The sequence below is a fragment of the Oryzias latipes genome, chromosome 14 (assembly GCF_053564925.1).
Source record: "Oryzias latipes strain Hd-rR chromosome 14, Olatipes_Hd-rR_3.1".
NCBI classification, from domain to species: Eukaryota; Metazoa; Chordata; class Actinopteri; order Beloniformes; family Adrianichthyidae; genus Oryzias; species Oryzias latipes.
Window position 1 is genome coordinate 18191584 of NC_136250.1, and position 16167 is coordinate 18207750.

The 16167-nt window shown below is 38.7% G+C and overlaps 2 protein-coding genes across 11 annotated transcripts in view; one reads left to right on the top strand and one right to left on the bottom strand.

The window, feature by feature from the left end:
* The window catches only part of msi2b (musashi RNA-binding protein 2b), a 309333-nt gene that overhangs the window by 141377 nt on the left and 151789 nt on the right, over positions 1-16167 (bottom strand). The gene's annotated exons all lie outside the window — the stretch shown is intronic.
* Positions 8412-12297, top strand: LOC144983814 (uncharacterized). The gene is made up of 5 exons (XM_078931297.1): positions 8412-8705; positions 9993-10086; positions 10430-10541; positions 10650-10909; positions 11861-12297. Exons 1-4 carry the CDS (start codon positions 8585-8587, stop codon positions 10653-10655), a joined length of 333 nt encoding a protein of 110 aa, XP_078787423.1. The 5' UTR covers positions 8412-8584; the 3' UTR covers positions 10656-10909; positions 11861-12297.

A 16167-nucleotide genomic window follows, 5' to 3' on the forward strand; every position in this document is an offset into this window, starting at 1 on the left:
GCTACAGCAAAGTTAATTGTAAAATTATTTTGTGTGTTGCCTAATTCTCCCTTGCTTCCTTCCATTCACCATTCAGCCTATAAAGATGGAACAGCAAGACCAACAGTCATAAATAACAATAGCAAAATATAGTTCTTTCTACAATGGTAACGTTTTCTTTTACATTTATTTCTACCGACACACTTTTTATTTGATGTAATAATGTTTTGGTAACATGACTTTTGAAACTGATAGGCTCATAACATTTGGCAATGTAAAGAAAAGGCTTGGTAATAACACTGACTGCAGGCGATGGGGAAACACATCTAATCTTGGCAAGCATTGAACATTTCATTCACAGAACCCAAGAGAAAAACTATTTTCAGATGTGCAGTTGGAAAAAAAAAAAAAGAAATACTGGTTTAAGCAGCCTCTGTTTTTCATGGTAGGAGGGTGAGTAACTAGACAAGAAGCCGGCCTGAAAGAGAGCATGCCGTCCTTTGTAATCATGCTCTTTTTCACATCTCTTAGGTCACATTTGTGAGCAAAGAGTTAGCCTTGAACTGGATAGATGGTTTTCAGCTCTTTTTGTTGGTGATGAGTGCACTCAGGAATGCAACAAGCTCCTTTTACCCACTGACTATCTCAGCTAAATGAAACAGGGACGCGTTATACAATAAAACCATAATAAACTGTGCTAATAAGCATCTAGAAAATAGAAAGCAACCACTGGCTTTCCATATTCATGAATCTGTTAAACCTGTCATCGACACTTCGTTTCAGAGTTCAGTGATCTGATCTGAAAATGTCTCTGTAGAGTGTATCCTGCGCTTTGATATCAATAGGTGAACAAGGTGGATCAAAAGGACTGCTGGCTTGAATAGAATAGCATTTATTTAACTCACAATGGACCTGTAATACCTGCAGTGTTTTACTTAGATTAAGTTTAAGCTTTTTTTAAAGGCCAACGCAATGATTTGACATTTCTCCCTGGAAAGGGGGAGAATGAGTGCAGATAAAAACTTCTCCTTCTCATGCAAAACACTTTCATCTGTCGTCAAGTGATAGCCCGTCTCTCTTTGTCAGCACAAGCATGGGAGCCCCCATTTGAATATGGTTACACATCCCTCTATTTATTAAAGCTTGGATTAACATGACAGGAAGTTTTGTCTGGGGGCTCTTTAAGATGGCTCAGAGAGGCAATCTGGTGACAGTAATAGGATCCAGCTAATATACTTGACTGATGCTCCTTTCCCTGTGTTATAAAGCAGAACAATGGGAGTGGGGTACTGGGAGTGAATACATTGTGTTTTCAAGCTGTGTGTGTGTATGCGTGCATAAATGCCCTGGGGGGGTTGGAGAGTTGAGGACGGTGCACTAATCAGCCAGTAAACCATCACTTAGCAAATATAAGAGGCAAAGAAATAAAAATACTAAAGGTCATGGAGCAATTCCATCAGGACGACTATGCAACAATTAACTGAACAGACAAAGGCTCTGACATTAGAAAGAGAGATAATGGGGATTTACTCTAGGGTCCGGAAGTTTGTTGAGATTTGTGCAAAAAACAAATGAAGCTTTGTTGGATTTCCAATCTGAGTAGTTCAACAGTTGTTATTTTTTGGCCTTCAATAAGTTAGGAGAGATGATGTGTGTCAATTCTCCAATTACATTCTTTTACATTCTTTGAATTTTTGTATTTTATCACTTGTTGAAACAATTCCAACAAATATAGTGTATAGTGTTTTTTTTGCATATTACTCTTAATTTTTTTTGCGTTTTCAGCTGAAATTAAAAAACCTGTTGTATTCTAAGATATAGTTTCTGCAAGAGTTCATTAAAAGTTGTGGGTGGGACTGTTGGCACCCCCATTTCCCATTAAGCATCTGCTTAAACCCTCTCCTGCTATCTTACAGCCCATTACAACCCTAATCTAGAATTACTGGTGCAACAATAATGTCAAGAAATATGAGATCTATCTGCTGTACAGTTTTGAGCCAGATTTCAGCAAAGACGTACATGAATCTATTTGACTACAAGAGGATGCATGGGAATGGTGCACAGCAGGGAGCTGGTGGCTTGCTGACTGTAGCACCTACGTCACAGCTTCAAGCTTTTTCAAACAGCATTTTTTCATCTGGTCCTGAGTTCACAACAATTTGAATAAAGAAATCCAGAACTGCAATTTTGGGCTTAATTTTGTTTATACATGTTCTCCATCAATCAGAAAACTCCACAAAAACATGTTAAAAACACAGAAAACAGTATTTTAATTGTAGTGAGTGTTTAACAAACGTTTATTGTGTATCGCTTGGTATTACAGAGAGTCCATGAGAAGTTTTACCTTTTTAGCTTTGGCTGAAATTTGCTGCACTTTTATCCATTCCTGCCAATGACTCTGGACGGACACTGTGTGTAAAAGTGTGTGCAAGTTGGGTTAGCAGATCAAACACACATCTGTTAGAGAGATAACAGAGAATCTGTGCCTCGACCACAAACCTCTCAATACTAATTAACGATCCACTGATGGCTGCCAAATGCCAACTGTCATTAGCACCCCACGCAACATAAGTGCACAGATGTAGATGCACACACTGTCAAACACAGATGCATGGCGGTTCACAGGCTACCACAAATTGTGTGTGGTGAAGATACATAAGAACATTGCTCACTAAACACAAAAGAGCTCCAGCAGTCATGTCAAATGGTCACCTGAATGGTGATTTGATCTACAGTTGATTGTCAGCTCAGTTTGACAGCTCGTACACAGCATTCTTAAATGATGGAATGACAACCTAAGATTCCGAGTAGCTGGCGACCTTTAACTTCTCCACTGATAGCAACATTTGCGTGCTCTGATGCTCCATGCTCGGTAAAAGCATCTGACACTTATCTTTGATTTTATATAGCTAGATTTGAGCTCTGCCTGCATCTGAGCTCTGTCTCCTGTATGGTTTCTCTCTTCCTGAATCTGTCACTCTGCAGCTCACTGACAGGGTCAGATAGAGAGAGCAAAGTGTAGAGAGGTGTGACACTGCGAGCAGATGAGGGTCTCTCCATATGGGAGCCCCAAGCATGACACCCATCACAGTTACCGAGACAGCCGCCAGTTGGTTCGAATACTGCCACCCACACTGGCTCCAGCGGGAAGTCCGGAAACCACATGCAGGCCATAGCTAGTGGACCACCAGGCAGGAAAAAGGTTTATATTTCATTCCCATTATTGGTTTTCAAGCTGAGCTATCATTAATGTTCATTAAAACACAAAGCTAAAGAGCTCTGCAAATAGCACTCTGTACAGACATTGTAAATGTCTTCTATGCAATATTTTGCTGTTGTAGCCTATTAGGCGTCTTTCCCTGCCATGACAATAGCTAAAGGGTACAAATCAACTTCACGTTTTTTCCCAAGAAGCTAGACTGCAGCATTGTCTTGTCTCTGCTCCTCACTCCCAGTGCTGCCTGCCTGCCGCCATCTCATGACAGCATCTCGCCATTTCTCACAGCCCTCTGATCTCTGTGTCAACAGGCAACACCAGCAGCTCACACAGACCTAGCATGCATCAGCCCAACTGCAAGGCAGGCCGTCAGCAAATGCATCTTACATAGACTAATAGCTCACAGTTAAACAAATGCTCCAAGGGAAGATGTTTCTAAACCTGATGAAGTACAGTTTGGTAGGTCCCTTCTCGTGCAATAAAACAACTTCTTGTAAATCTTCCATGTGTGGTCGGTTATTAATGAGATGGAGCTGTCTTTAATAATTAACACTTAATTTTTTGTTATCCTGTGGCCGTTTATGTTGGTGTGTGCCTATAGTGATTATGTATTTTGTTTGTTTTTTTACTTCAGTGAGAGAGGCAGTGCGGTTGTCCAGCACAGGTTCAGACTCAAACTGAGGTTGTGATGACAGAATCCAAAGCTCTCTGTGGTAACTCAGTGAAATTCAAATGCCAATCCCCAAACCCAGCGCCATCTCGTCTCCCTCATTCTCCCCCCTCTACTCTCCCCCAGTGTTTGTCAAGGTTGGTGATTAGCTGTCACCCTCTGCAGAGGCAGATAACACCCCACACAGCCTGTTTCCCCTCTGGGAGCATGCACAAACGTAAAACAGGAAAACACACAAACAAATACACAAGTAAGCACACATGCATGCAAACTAAAGACACCTAAAAACTGTCAGAATGACATGATGAGTGAATTATGCATGTTTTATCCATAGAAGTTTTGTGCTTCCTTAAGCTCTCATCAAGATTCAATTCACATGAAGCCATCTCGTTTTTCTGCAAAATGTGGTTAAAAGAGCTTTCTTTCTAGCTAATTCAGGCTGTGAAAAAGTTTAAAAGTCCTGTCATAGAAAGTTCATCTTCAGTGATGTATGTGTCACTCACACCAACACAGAAATAGTTTATGAGGAAAAGAATTCTGCTACTGAAAATCTTGACGCATCACTAACACCAGAATGTTTTTTAAGGGGGTGGGGCTTTAAAAGTCGAGCCATATTGCATCAGTTTGGCTTTAAAGTTACAAAGTGCTATACTGACCTGCCTAGAGACCTTATCAGTGTTTTGCTAAAACAGTGAGACTAACAAAGAGAGAAAAAGCAACCACTGTGGGGAGTCCAGAAGCTAAAACCTTTATTTCAGCAAATCAGGACATTGATTCTTTTGGAAAAAGTGCACAAAACTGAGCACTGGATATGTCTAAAAACTGTGAATATGAAACAAGTTTAGAGAAACACAAAGACTAAGGAAAATCTAAAAATATCAGTGATCATTAGGTTCAAAAGGAGGCCAGCTACATCTTCCACACTATATATCTTTAGAAGCTCCTGGGATCTATAAATGGTCAAACTCTCCTTAAGAAATGCTTGAAAGTTTTTGGAATCATTGGGCAGGAACAGTGTTGGATGTAATCTCTTCTGTCACTTAAAGACCAACTCAGATGAAAATGATATCTTTTGTGTTTTAGCATGCTCTTTTTGTGCCATTTTTCTGATGATGGAGGACATGTATAAAGAAAATTATGTTTAAAATTGCATTTCTGAGTATGTCTTTATCCAAATTGTTGTGAATCAAGAGCAGACGAAGAATGCTGTTTTTGTGACGCAGAAAATACGTTTCTCCACTCCATTCTGATGCATCCACTTGTAGACAAATAGATCAATGTACGTATTCGTTTTCCTCTTCCAAGCTGGTATCTGTCTCAAAACTGTATTACCTGGACCCTGTCTGACTATCTTTAGCACTGTATTAGCTCTGGTACAAATGTAAGGGTTGATTAGGTGTAATAAGAGAAGTAGTGGAGTTGATCAATCACAAAAACTGTGGAAACTGTAAAATAATCAATGAAATTAAAATAGTAATAGCAAGTGACAGTTCAATTCAATTTTATTTATATGGCCCAATATTACAACAATAGTCGCCTAAATGGGCTAGTCTATCTAACAATCCAATAGAATCCTATCAAGTAACACAAACACTATCATCATCAATGCTACATTAACGATTCAAATTCCACTCATCTCGCTAAAAATAAACAAGAAGTAAACATATTTGTCTTTAAAATTTCACAATGTTTAATTTAACCTCACACATTTTTAATTCTTTTTTAATTGGTTAAAACTGATCATGAAATACATTACGAACTATTGATTATGTCTAATAAAGAGAGTAATGTATTAAATAAATTTAGTCTAAGGTTTTTGTTGCAAACTAGGAAAGAAATTCCCAGTTTTTATGGAACTGAGGTTTGTTTTAAACAGAGTGTCTGAATGACACCATTGCTATTTTTGGACCAAATGTGAGGAGCCAGACAGTAATTCTCCAGTGTTGCTCCAGCTACCATGTGGCCTTTCCATCTTGGTGACAGGCATTGTTGTAATGGGAAAAGGTATGCAGGAAGGACATGGCATAGTTAGTGTTACACAAAGTGGCAGTCAGTTTAAGGGTCAAAGCAACACAAATAATAAAATAAATCATGCACAACTCACAATTTTGAACAACAGATTTGAAGAACAAGAATATTAAAAACATTTACAAAAAACAAAAATGGTGCCAAAGAATGAAACAAAAAATAGATTTTAAATTGGTATGAAGGCCCTTCATAGGTATAAACTGTATAAAAACACCTCGACCCTGACTGACCTTTTTAGAATTGATCACATTATTTTCTGTGATGTCAGGCTTGGTTAGTACATAGAAAGTTTAAGGTGATGCAAGCAAGGCAAGATTTATTCAAAACTGCTATTCTGCATGACAACTCTAAATGTTTGCCCTTCAGATATCTAAAAAGAAACACACTTACTGTGTTCTACTGCCAAAGCAAAAATAACTCCGGTACATGGAATATTTCAACATTGGTGGCATTATTCTGTCTCTGATCCTGGGGTACTGCATGTAGCGCTTCAGTCAACTTTGCTGTTGGGATTTAACTTTAAATTAATATAGTAGACTGGCCTCGCCTTGTCTTATTCTTCCCGTATCACGTGTCCTGTCACGACACAGAGAGGGATTGAAATGTTGCAGATAAATGTACAGACCAGCTTTATCTGCTGCCCATAAGCAGCTTTACTAGAAGCAAAGCTCAAAACAATGTTGGCTAATCGTGTCATTTTCCGAATCGCTGTGTGTCATCTCGAAATTGTCAGAGACATGAGGTGTTTTCTTAAGAGATGAAATGTTGAACTAATATCGCAGCAAAGGACTGAGGCAGTGACGAGGCAGAAAAGAGGAAGGCAGCCAGTACACAGAGCACAGGGACCACAATAAAGACAGCAAGACAAACACAGGACCAAGGAAGACGTATGAGATCATGCCCCTGCTTTTGTGTACATATGGCCGAACGTGCTGGAGCAGAGAAAGACCAACACATTGAGATAAGCTCCTTTGCTCAGGCTTTCCTTGAAGGGTGATTTGGCAGCCAGGCCTTGTACCCGTTGGCAGGCAAAATCATATGCCCCTATCATCCGCTGATTTCTAAATTACTGCTTTTCCTATTCACATTAAACTGAATTTGATGCTATGCTTACAAGCACATGACACGTGCGACAGGAGCAATAACTTTATCCCTGATATCCCATAAAAGCTGCTGGTCTTAAAGGCCTGCATTAAAACTACTTTCTTATTAAAGTCGTATTATAAAGTGTTTTCATGATATATCCATAATCAAATTTGCTCTGAGAAATGGCAGTCTTTGTACACTGCTTCTTCCGAGAGTATATGGGAAGTGATGCATTCGCCATATTAGGTATCTACATCAATGAAATTACTTTACAGTGAGAAGGCTATATTTATAGCTCTTGCACTGTATGGCAGACGCTGCTCCACAGGTATCTCCACTGATGTACAAGGACATGCATCTAACATGCATTCCCAGAGTCAGTTCCTTTCATTTTTGTACATCAACCATTTATTGATCCCATTTTGAATCAAATGAATTTTTATTAAACCACTACCCAAAGGTGCAAACAAACATGAAAATGTGGCGATGCTTTGAGGCTGTTGTATCCGCATGCACCCTCCAATCAACACTACATCTGAAAAAAATATTCAACAAAAGAATACAGACTCCACAGACAAGAATGAAGTGTGACTGTGACCAGACAGGAAAATAATCTACGTAATCCAGATCGAAGCCCTAAAGGCTTTTATAGATCGACAGCATAGATTTTCTCTCTGTCTCCATTTCTACCTGGCTTAGGTTTAAATTAACTCAATTAAATCAACCCATGAGCCTGAGAGTACGCAGAGAAAGCAATCATTCATCTTTGTGGTGAGCCACTTCATCTGGGTACAAAAAAAGACTCTTATTCTGCTTTTTCTCTACAGACACCATTAGACCACTCAATATAATTTCAGCCATGCTAGCTCTGTAATAATTACTGCAGTTGACATCTAACAAACAGCTCTTTATGGATGTCCTGGCCTCAGTAATACTTTAACAAATCTGATAATTTTGTTGTAGATGGCTGTTTGCTGTGTGCCTGTAATGAGTGTTACATTTTTCCATTTCCCACGATCAATTACAGGGTGAGGTCATTTTTTTCATTAAAAAAGTTAAAATCCTTATCTGTCAACGGCAATGGGGCGGGTGTATGGAGTTATTTCAGTCTCAATAATCAGAAATGCACACAACCGGTTTTACAAATACACACGCTCCGATTCACAAATGTCATTTTATGCAAACGTGAAAAATAAATTCGGAAATACACACCCTGTGTTTCACAAACACACAGATTATGTTTCACAAATGCACACTAAATGTTTTACAAATGCACAATAAGTGTTTCTCACAAATGTGCACACTGTTTTTCACATAAACATTTTAGGAATTCACAATAAATGTATCAGAAATGCACAGTAAGTGCTTCACAAACGTGACTTTTAGGTACACATGTGATGTGAACTCACAGATCATTCGAACTGCAGACTGTGCATTCAAAATCCCGTTCTCGTTTGTGAATCTCCCCGTGTGTGTGAGAGATTTTTCTACGGTGAATATTGAGACTCATCTGACGGAGCGGGTCAACTAATGTCACCATTGGCTAGTGAATCTGTCAATCAAACTCATCGGCAAAGCAGGCGGGTTCGCTTTTAGCCAATCGAATGGCCCCTTACACTCTTCACTCTCAACTGACGAGGGAGGGAGCTGTTCAGCACAGCAGTTGGGAGGACGCGGGCGGCAAACATGGCGGAGAGGTCTTCAGAACGGGAACAGTCTCAGCCCGTAAGTAATGCACTTATTTTATCATTCCCTCGTTGTACATCTTGTAATGTTATTGAATACTAAGTTGAAGCGGTCTCCTTAGCCAAGTGACATGTGTGAATGCTTTATGAACACTGCAGCCGAGTCGTTTGCAGAGTACCCCCACCGCAAATTAGCTTAGCTTAGCCTGTGCGGTCATATTTTTTATGAAAGCGGGGGAGGACTTATGATGGTTTTGTCAAGTTTTATACTTGGCATACCAGCTCTTCACACAACACGAGTAACTACAACCAACCAGGGGCCTCGAAACTAGCCGGCTTTCGACTCAAATTGTGTCTGCCTGCCCTGTGTGAGTGTGAGGGAAGTTTAAGCTAGCGCGTCGGTTCAAGCTAGATATACAGCCAATGTAGGTTCTTAACATGATTCATAAGGAGCCAAGGGGAAAACATGCCGGATTTACAGCAGCACAGAAAGTTTAATAAAAAGTATTGATTTAGAGACGGGGATTTGTTTAAACACTGATGCTATGCTAACTAGCTAGTAAGTTAGCTGTCCCGTGTGCTGCCTTTATGTAAACGCGATCCGGGTTAAAGTTAGACAGTCTTTTCACAACCCAGACTTTAAGACGGGGTGGATATGTGCAACAAAGTTAATTCATATGACATTCATGAAAACGGCATTTTTTAAACATAACATACATGAATCCACAGAGAATGAAAGAAGCCTCATTAACGTTTCTAACGTTAGAACCCGTATTCATTGTGATGACCAGCCCTATGAGATTGTGTCAGAGTGACAGCCACTAAATTCCCCGTATCTTTACTTCCAATGACAAAATGACAAGAATCCCAAACATTGTGTTTTTAGGCTGTTTTGTAGTCAATAAGTAGTCACAGAAAGGGCGGATGGGAGAAATCTGCTGTCAACAGTGATTTGAGTAGAAGTTACTGTAAGTATTACACACAGGCTTCCTGTGATCAGTGTCTTGTCTCTGATATTTTTTTAAAGCTGTTCTTTACTACAAGCTCAAGTTATCATAGCAAGAGTGTTTTAAAAAATTCCCCTTTCTAATATTTGAAAATTATGTAATTTAATCTCAGACAGCTAAATGATCCATCCATGTTTGTTGTGTTTTTATTTATTCTCTAGGAATTGCTGAAGCGTGACATCCTAAATACCTTTCTATTCTATTCTATTTCATATTTTATCATCCTATTGTATTACTGTTTTACCTGTCAATTGGGAATTTAGCATTTTTGCCCCTGTAAATATCTGTCAGTTGAAAGTATTTGTACTTGTATTCCATAGATCTTGTACCTGAGAAGATAGCAGAGAACAACTGTGCAGACACCCACTTGGCCTTCTTCAGTGACGCTGTGAACGTTTATGGCTTACCTCTGAGGTATTCATGTTTTTCATAAAGAAATCTTTTATTCACATATCAGGCAGTATAAGTACTTGGTTTTTTGTACAAAAATAAAATAACTTTTTTTAGACTCCTCTGAAAACAAAGCCAACTCTAAAACTTTCCCCTCGTGAATAACATTTTACCCCCCCTTAACAGTCTCTCTCACCTCATTTTTTTCCCCAGTGATACATGTAACCCTCTCCTGCAATTTATCTAACCTAGAAATTCTACTTATTGGCATCATACATAAGAACATTACATTTTAAGTTGATGTGTACCGTATTGGCGATGCATTTGTAATTATGTGTTTGAGACTTGATTTTCATGTTATTGTCAGGGTGAGAGGAGATCACGGAGGAGAAAACGTGGGCATAGCCGAGTTAATGCTCACAGTACGTACAACTGACACAAACGGCTTCATTGTGGGAAAAGTGTACACACAATCAACGGTGAGTTGAACCTAGTTTTAGATGCTTTAATATATACATAAAAGTGAATGATGTATTAAAAATAAATCTGACAATATAATATTTCTTTTTGCTTTTTTCCAAATACAGGATTGAGCTCCTCTGGTGTGATGTCTTCATGACTGTTACTGGTTTATATTACAACATCCTGCACTCTCCTGAGGACCAAGACTTGCTCAATATCAGTAACATCACGTATTCTGCTGCCATTACATCTTCCTACCACGCATTCAGGCCAGTTTGGATGTCTTTAGTGACGCGTGGGACAGCCAATCAGGACGGAGCAAAGCATGACACCAAATCAGCTGTGGCATTTGGGCTTGACCCAGAACCCTGTTTCTGATCCCCGGGTAAGTGCTTTATTTCAGTGTTTTTCAACCTTTGTTCTCTTGTTCCACGGTCTGACACCGGACTCTGTGGAAAGTTACACCGCTAAAGACAAGCTTTAGCTGGTATTTTTGTTATAACTGAGCGACTTTATCAGCAGAATTAAAAACAAGGAAGTGAAAACTTTAACCACTTCTCATTGGTCAGACTGATGACATGTGATTAAGCCTTCAAGAATGATTGGTGGAGACAGTTAAAGGGGCGGGACTTTTCCTTACAAGGTTATAGCTGCAGCTAAATCACGGTACTGTCAACCTTATCAAAATGTATTTTATAGAATTAAATAAACACAAAGAAAAAGTCATTTTAAGATCTTTTATATTCCTAACTACTCAGTGTTTTATCAGTGCCTGTTTGGATTAACAAAGAGCTGATTTCCTGGAGATGGAAAATGATTTCAGATCAGTGAAGTAGGGCAATTCCCCACGGCACACTTGACCATCTCCCGCGGCACACACACTGGTTGAAAAACCCTGCTTTATTTAATCTCACTGTACTGGACAACTGATTTGTGTGCAGTTCGACTAAAGTGGAAAGTATCAAGAACAGTATGATGAAATCACAATGACTACAAGGAATTTTCATCAAAAATGAATGAAAAGTATTATTGTTGTGTGGTGCAAACTATTTCCCTAAATTGTTTGGTTTTTTAAATCAAGTAGGAAGAATAGCACATCTGCAAGTTCAAAATGCATCACAATGTTTGGCATTATGAGCCATCAGCTGTACTAATCTCACTACTTTGTTAAGAGTCACTTATTTGCAAATTATAAACAGTTATGGAGATATGAGGTCTGCCTGCTAGAAACAATATAAGTCATTATTAGTGGGTCTCTGTTCCTACATAATCTAAAACATTAAAAAAAACAGTGCTGTTCATAAACAGTATCTTTTTTTTTTTTTTTTTTTGTCAGGGTATGCTGGTTCCAGAGATAGAATGGGAGGAGAGTGGATCCATGGCTGAACCTCATCCTGGGATCAATGTCCTGGAATGGGACAGTCACCTTTTGGGTCCACAAATGTTGGAACTGCAAGACGACATCAATCCATTGTTTAATTCAGACCGTGTGGGAGTGGACCTACATCTTTACTGTCCCGTTTGTTTAGAACTTAATTTAGGCGACATAATTACATACAGAAGAAGAGAGACTGAGGGGAGTAAGACAGAGTTCAAATCAATACTGCTGTATTGTTCAAGGGACTTCATTGTATGTAAGGAAGTTATGAAAATTAGTTCCACTTTAAATAAAATTCAAATCAGTAGAGATCCCACATTTGCTTAAATTTTGATGTTTTAATCTGTCCATGTTTTCACTGAATTTTACTCTGCAATAAAGGGTGAATGTTTGCACTTTGTTGTTCTATGACCATCTTTTGTTGTGTAGTATTTAACCAGCTATAAAACCCAGAGAGATGAGGATCTTTTTTGCAAGGGTGACCTGGCCAAGAGGTGTATATGTATATGGTTACAATATAAAATCAATGACATTTGAGTTATTAAAAAAATAAAATTAAGGTCCATCAAAGTGACTTTGGGCTGAGCAGGGGAGGTGTATATTGGGCGTCTGTGATTGACAGTGAGATGAACTTGAGGTAATGTAGTCCCACTGCGTGGTACGGAGCAAAGTGATGCCAGTTTCTCCACAAAACCTTCTGTGGAAGTTAAAGATTTTTCTCCTCCACCTTCAGATGATCACGACCGAAGGGAACCGTGTCTGAGTGTTGAAATGACGCTAGCATGAAAGCTAAGAGAATAACGTACAAACAATCCCGAGTGAAACATTCATTTTAAATCTCATGACCAGTACAGAGTTCGATGGATTCTATGTCAACTGCATTCAACCACTGTTGCCTTGCTCCCAGGTCCACTGAAAAGTTGCACAAGCCAGTAATTTTTGACAACCCAAGGCAAATAAACCGACAAGCCATGCTAAGGCTAACACGCTAACGACCGACTGGTACAGAATCAAATATGGGCGGAGCTTTTGCCACCTGCAGAAAGCGTAGAGAAAGTGTAAGGGGCCATTCGATTGGCTAAAAGCGAACCCGCCTGCTTTGCCGATGAGTTTGATTGACAGATTCACTAGCCAATGGTGACATTAGTTGACCCGCTCCGTCAGATGAGTCTCAATATTCACCATAGAAAAATCTCTCACACACACGGGGAGATTCACAAACGAGAACGGGATTTTGAATGCACAGTCTGCAATTCGAATGATCTGTGAGTTCACATCACATGTGTAACTAAAAATCACGTTTGTGAAGCACTTACTGTGTATTTCTGATACATTTATTGTGAATTTCTAAAATGTTTTTGTGAAAAACAGTGTGCACATTTGTGAGAAACACTTATTGTGCATTTGTAAAACATTTAGTGTGCATTTGTGAAACACAATCTGTGTGTTTGTGAAACACAGGGTGTGTATTTCCGAATTTATTTTTCACGTTTGCATAAAATGACATTTGTGAATCGGAGCGTGTGTATTTGTAAAACCGGTTGTGTGCATTTCTGATTATTGAGACTGAAATAACTCCATACGGGTGGGGGTAAAAAGTTATCACTGATACACAAACACACCCTGAGGTAAACTTGTTATCTGCACTGCACACCACAGCTTTCATGTAAGACAATCAACACAACTATAAGGGACTGTCCTTGAATAAGGGACTGGAGCTGCCACAGTAGCCTCATCATGACTATATGAGGCAGCTGCTTACACCCATTCATCAGATACATATTTCATGAGCTATGGTAAACACTCCGCTCTCAGCAATGGCAATTTTGCATGGAATAATACATTCATAGTGGATCAGCTAATGAATTGAGAGCGAGCCCGGGTGAATAGAAGAAAGCAAATACCCAATATTCAAAGTAGAAATAGAATTAATGAGAGGTTGTGTCTTCTCAAACGCTGAATGCTGCCCTAAAAGCGAGGCCATTTCTGTCCTCCACCTAACCTTTGTTTCTGGTCAAAGTTCTGCATTAATAAATGCAGGAGAGGTATCCTATTTTTTCCCCATGTATCTGGGTTTCACAGATGTGTAAATGATGCAACGTGACACGCTGGATGTGCAGCTTTGATCTGTTATTCTATAAACCAGGTTCCACAACAAAAGGCTCGAAAATCCAGAGTGGTTTGACAAGCCATGTGCAATGTAGAACCTCTCTGTCTTTGGCTGATCCACCTGTACATTGCTGGCAATACCTGCAGTCCACCAAAAAACCCAAACTTAGATCTGCCCTGTTAGTAATAATAATGGCCACATGGGGGTAGGGGTGTTGGTATTTATCTTAGCCAATAAAAGGTCTATTCAAATTTTCCGAACACTTTAAACAAGTAGACATGTGACCACCACTTAAAGGATATAAAACAAACTTTTTTTTCAATCACAGCCTACTGTGCAAAATACATAAAATGAGACATCAGATACTGCAAAAATTATTAAATCATTGCACCAAGAAACACAGCCAGCAGGTTTGAATTGAGTTTATGGTTTGATAAGTTCTTATATGTTTTCTCTATTTCTCTGTGTCATGTCTACATCTACCCCAATCAGGTTTCTTTAAGATATTTCACCAAGCTGACCAAGCTCTGTCTTTGCAGTCAGCATTGACACAACTCAGTTATATTTTAACAAAAGTACGTCAGATGATGGTGTCTCTACACCGGTGTCTTCATACCCAGGTTGGTCTTTTTTGTAGATATTTAGTTTGTAGTTATAAACACATTAAAAGTTTAAACTATATTGTCAGTCGTCGTATTCTACATGACAAAAATGAAGCCTCAAGTGAGACGAGCCTGTTGACTGGAGTTTACTTCACAGAACTCAGCAATTTTCTGAAAAAGACAATAGGTTGGGACAACAAAGCTATGTTGGGTTCATGCGATTAACAAAAAACAAGAAAAAAGATCACACGCCCTAAAATGTACAAATGTCAGCTCTACTGAAGGCAAATTAACTGGTTTACAATGTTTCTTCAATAACAAATAATCCAATGAACATCAAGCGGCCTTTAGAAATCAACATGTATGAAAGTAAACTGGACTTTTTAAATGAGAGTCAATAAGAAAACACTCCCTTCTGAAAACTGCCTCCAGTGGTCTTTTGAAGAACTGTAATGTTTTCTCAGGAGCAAATGCAGAAGCTTATCTTTAGTGCAGCTATTTTAACTTGTTTCAGCTTGATCCTAAACTTTATTTTTATTTTAGAGAGAAATATAGAGATATGATAAAATTCCAACAAAGCAGCAAAATAACTTTGAATTGGCAGCAATCTGTTTTGTAAAACTATAAAGTTAGAAAACAGTAAAAAAAAAGGACCACTAGAAAGCTTTACCAATTCTGGAAGCTCCATAGCAACTTACAAACTTATACATTCTACATCTATTATAATGAAGCACTATGGGAAAAAAAGTCTCAGTACAACTGGAAGGAACAATAAATGAGACAAGCTCATACTTTTCCGTGTTGATTTTTGATTATATTTCTGATGTGTAGCTGTAGGCAGTTTAATTCAACAAACTACACATGGATGAAATTAACAGAGTCCCATAGAGGAGCGACAATTTACAAATTAAAAGTTCTCAAAAGACACAGCATCAAATTCAGAGTCACATCAATTGTTATTTTCCCTGAGTTAAAAATCAGACTCCACAGGGATTTTTGGCACTTGTTCTTTTTACAAGGCCCATTGATATCTCTACAACAGAAAAGAAATCCCCAGACAGTTCCCTACAACTTGCGACACTGAGAGAATCAGAAATCTTGTCAGATGTTTCACTTTCTTCCATAATATCATCTGTAAAACACTATGTTCCTTCTTATTTTATATCTCTCTAGTCATATCAAAACAGGAGCACATGAATCACTGGGGATGTTGACGGTCAGTTACAAAAAGGCTTAAATTCCTTTGTACCATGGAACAGGTAAAAAACCAAGTACAAATAAATAGATTGATGACAACAAATGTAAAATACCATAAAGCATCTTTCATCTTCACCACTTTACTTGTTTAGTTGGCTATTTTCTATACCCACATTTTCCTGGTTTAGTTATGAAAAGGCGGAAACCCAAAACAGCTTACATCTGCTGAAGGACAACACAACAATCCATTAGGATTAGGAAAGAACCACAAAAAGACATTTAATGACCTGCAGGTTAGCAACCAAATTGGTCAACTGCAAAAACTCATTAACCAAATCTCCATTTCTTTGGATTGT

Coding starts and splice junctions, on each gene's coding strand:
- LOC144983814 (XM_078931297.1), top strand. CDS start 8,585: ATGGCCCCTTACACTCTTCACTCTCAACTGACGAGGGAGGGAGCTGTT. Junction 8,706..9,992: donor AACGGGAACAGTCTCAGCCC/GTAAGTAATGCA, acceptor TGTATTCCATAG/ATCTTGTACCTGAGAAGATA. Junction 10,087..10,429: donor GTTTATGGCTTACCTCTGAG/GTATTCATGTTT, acceptor TGTTATTGTCAG/GGTGAGAGGAGATCACGGAG.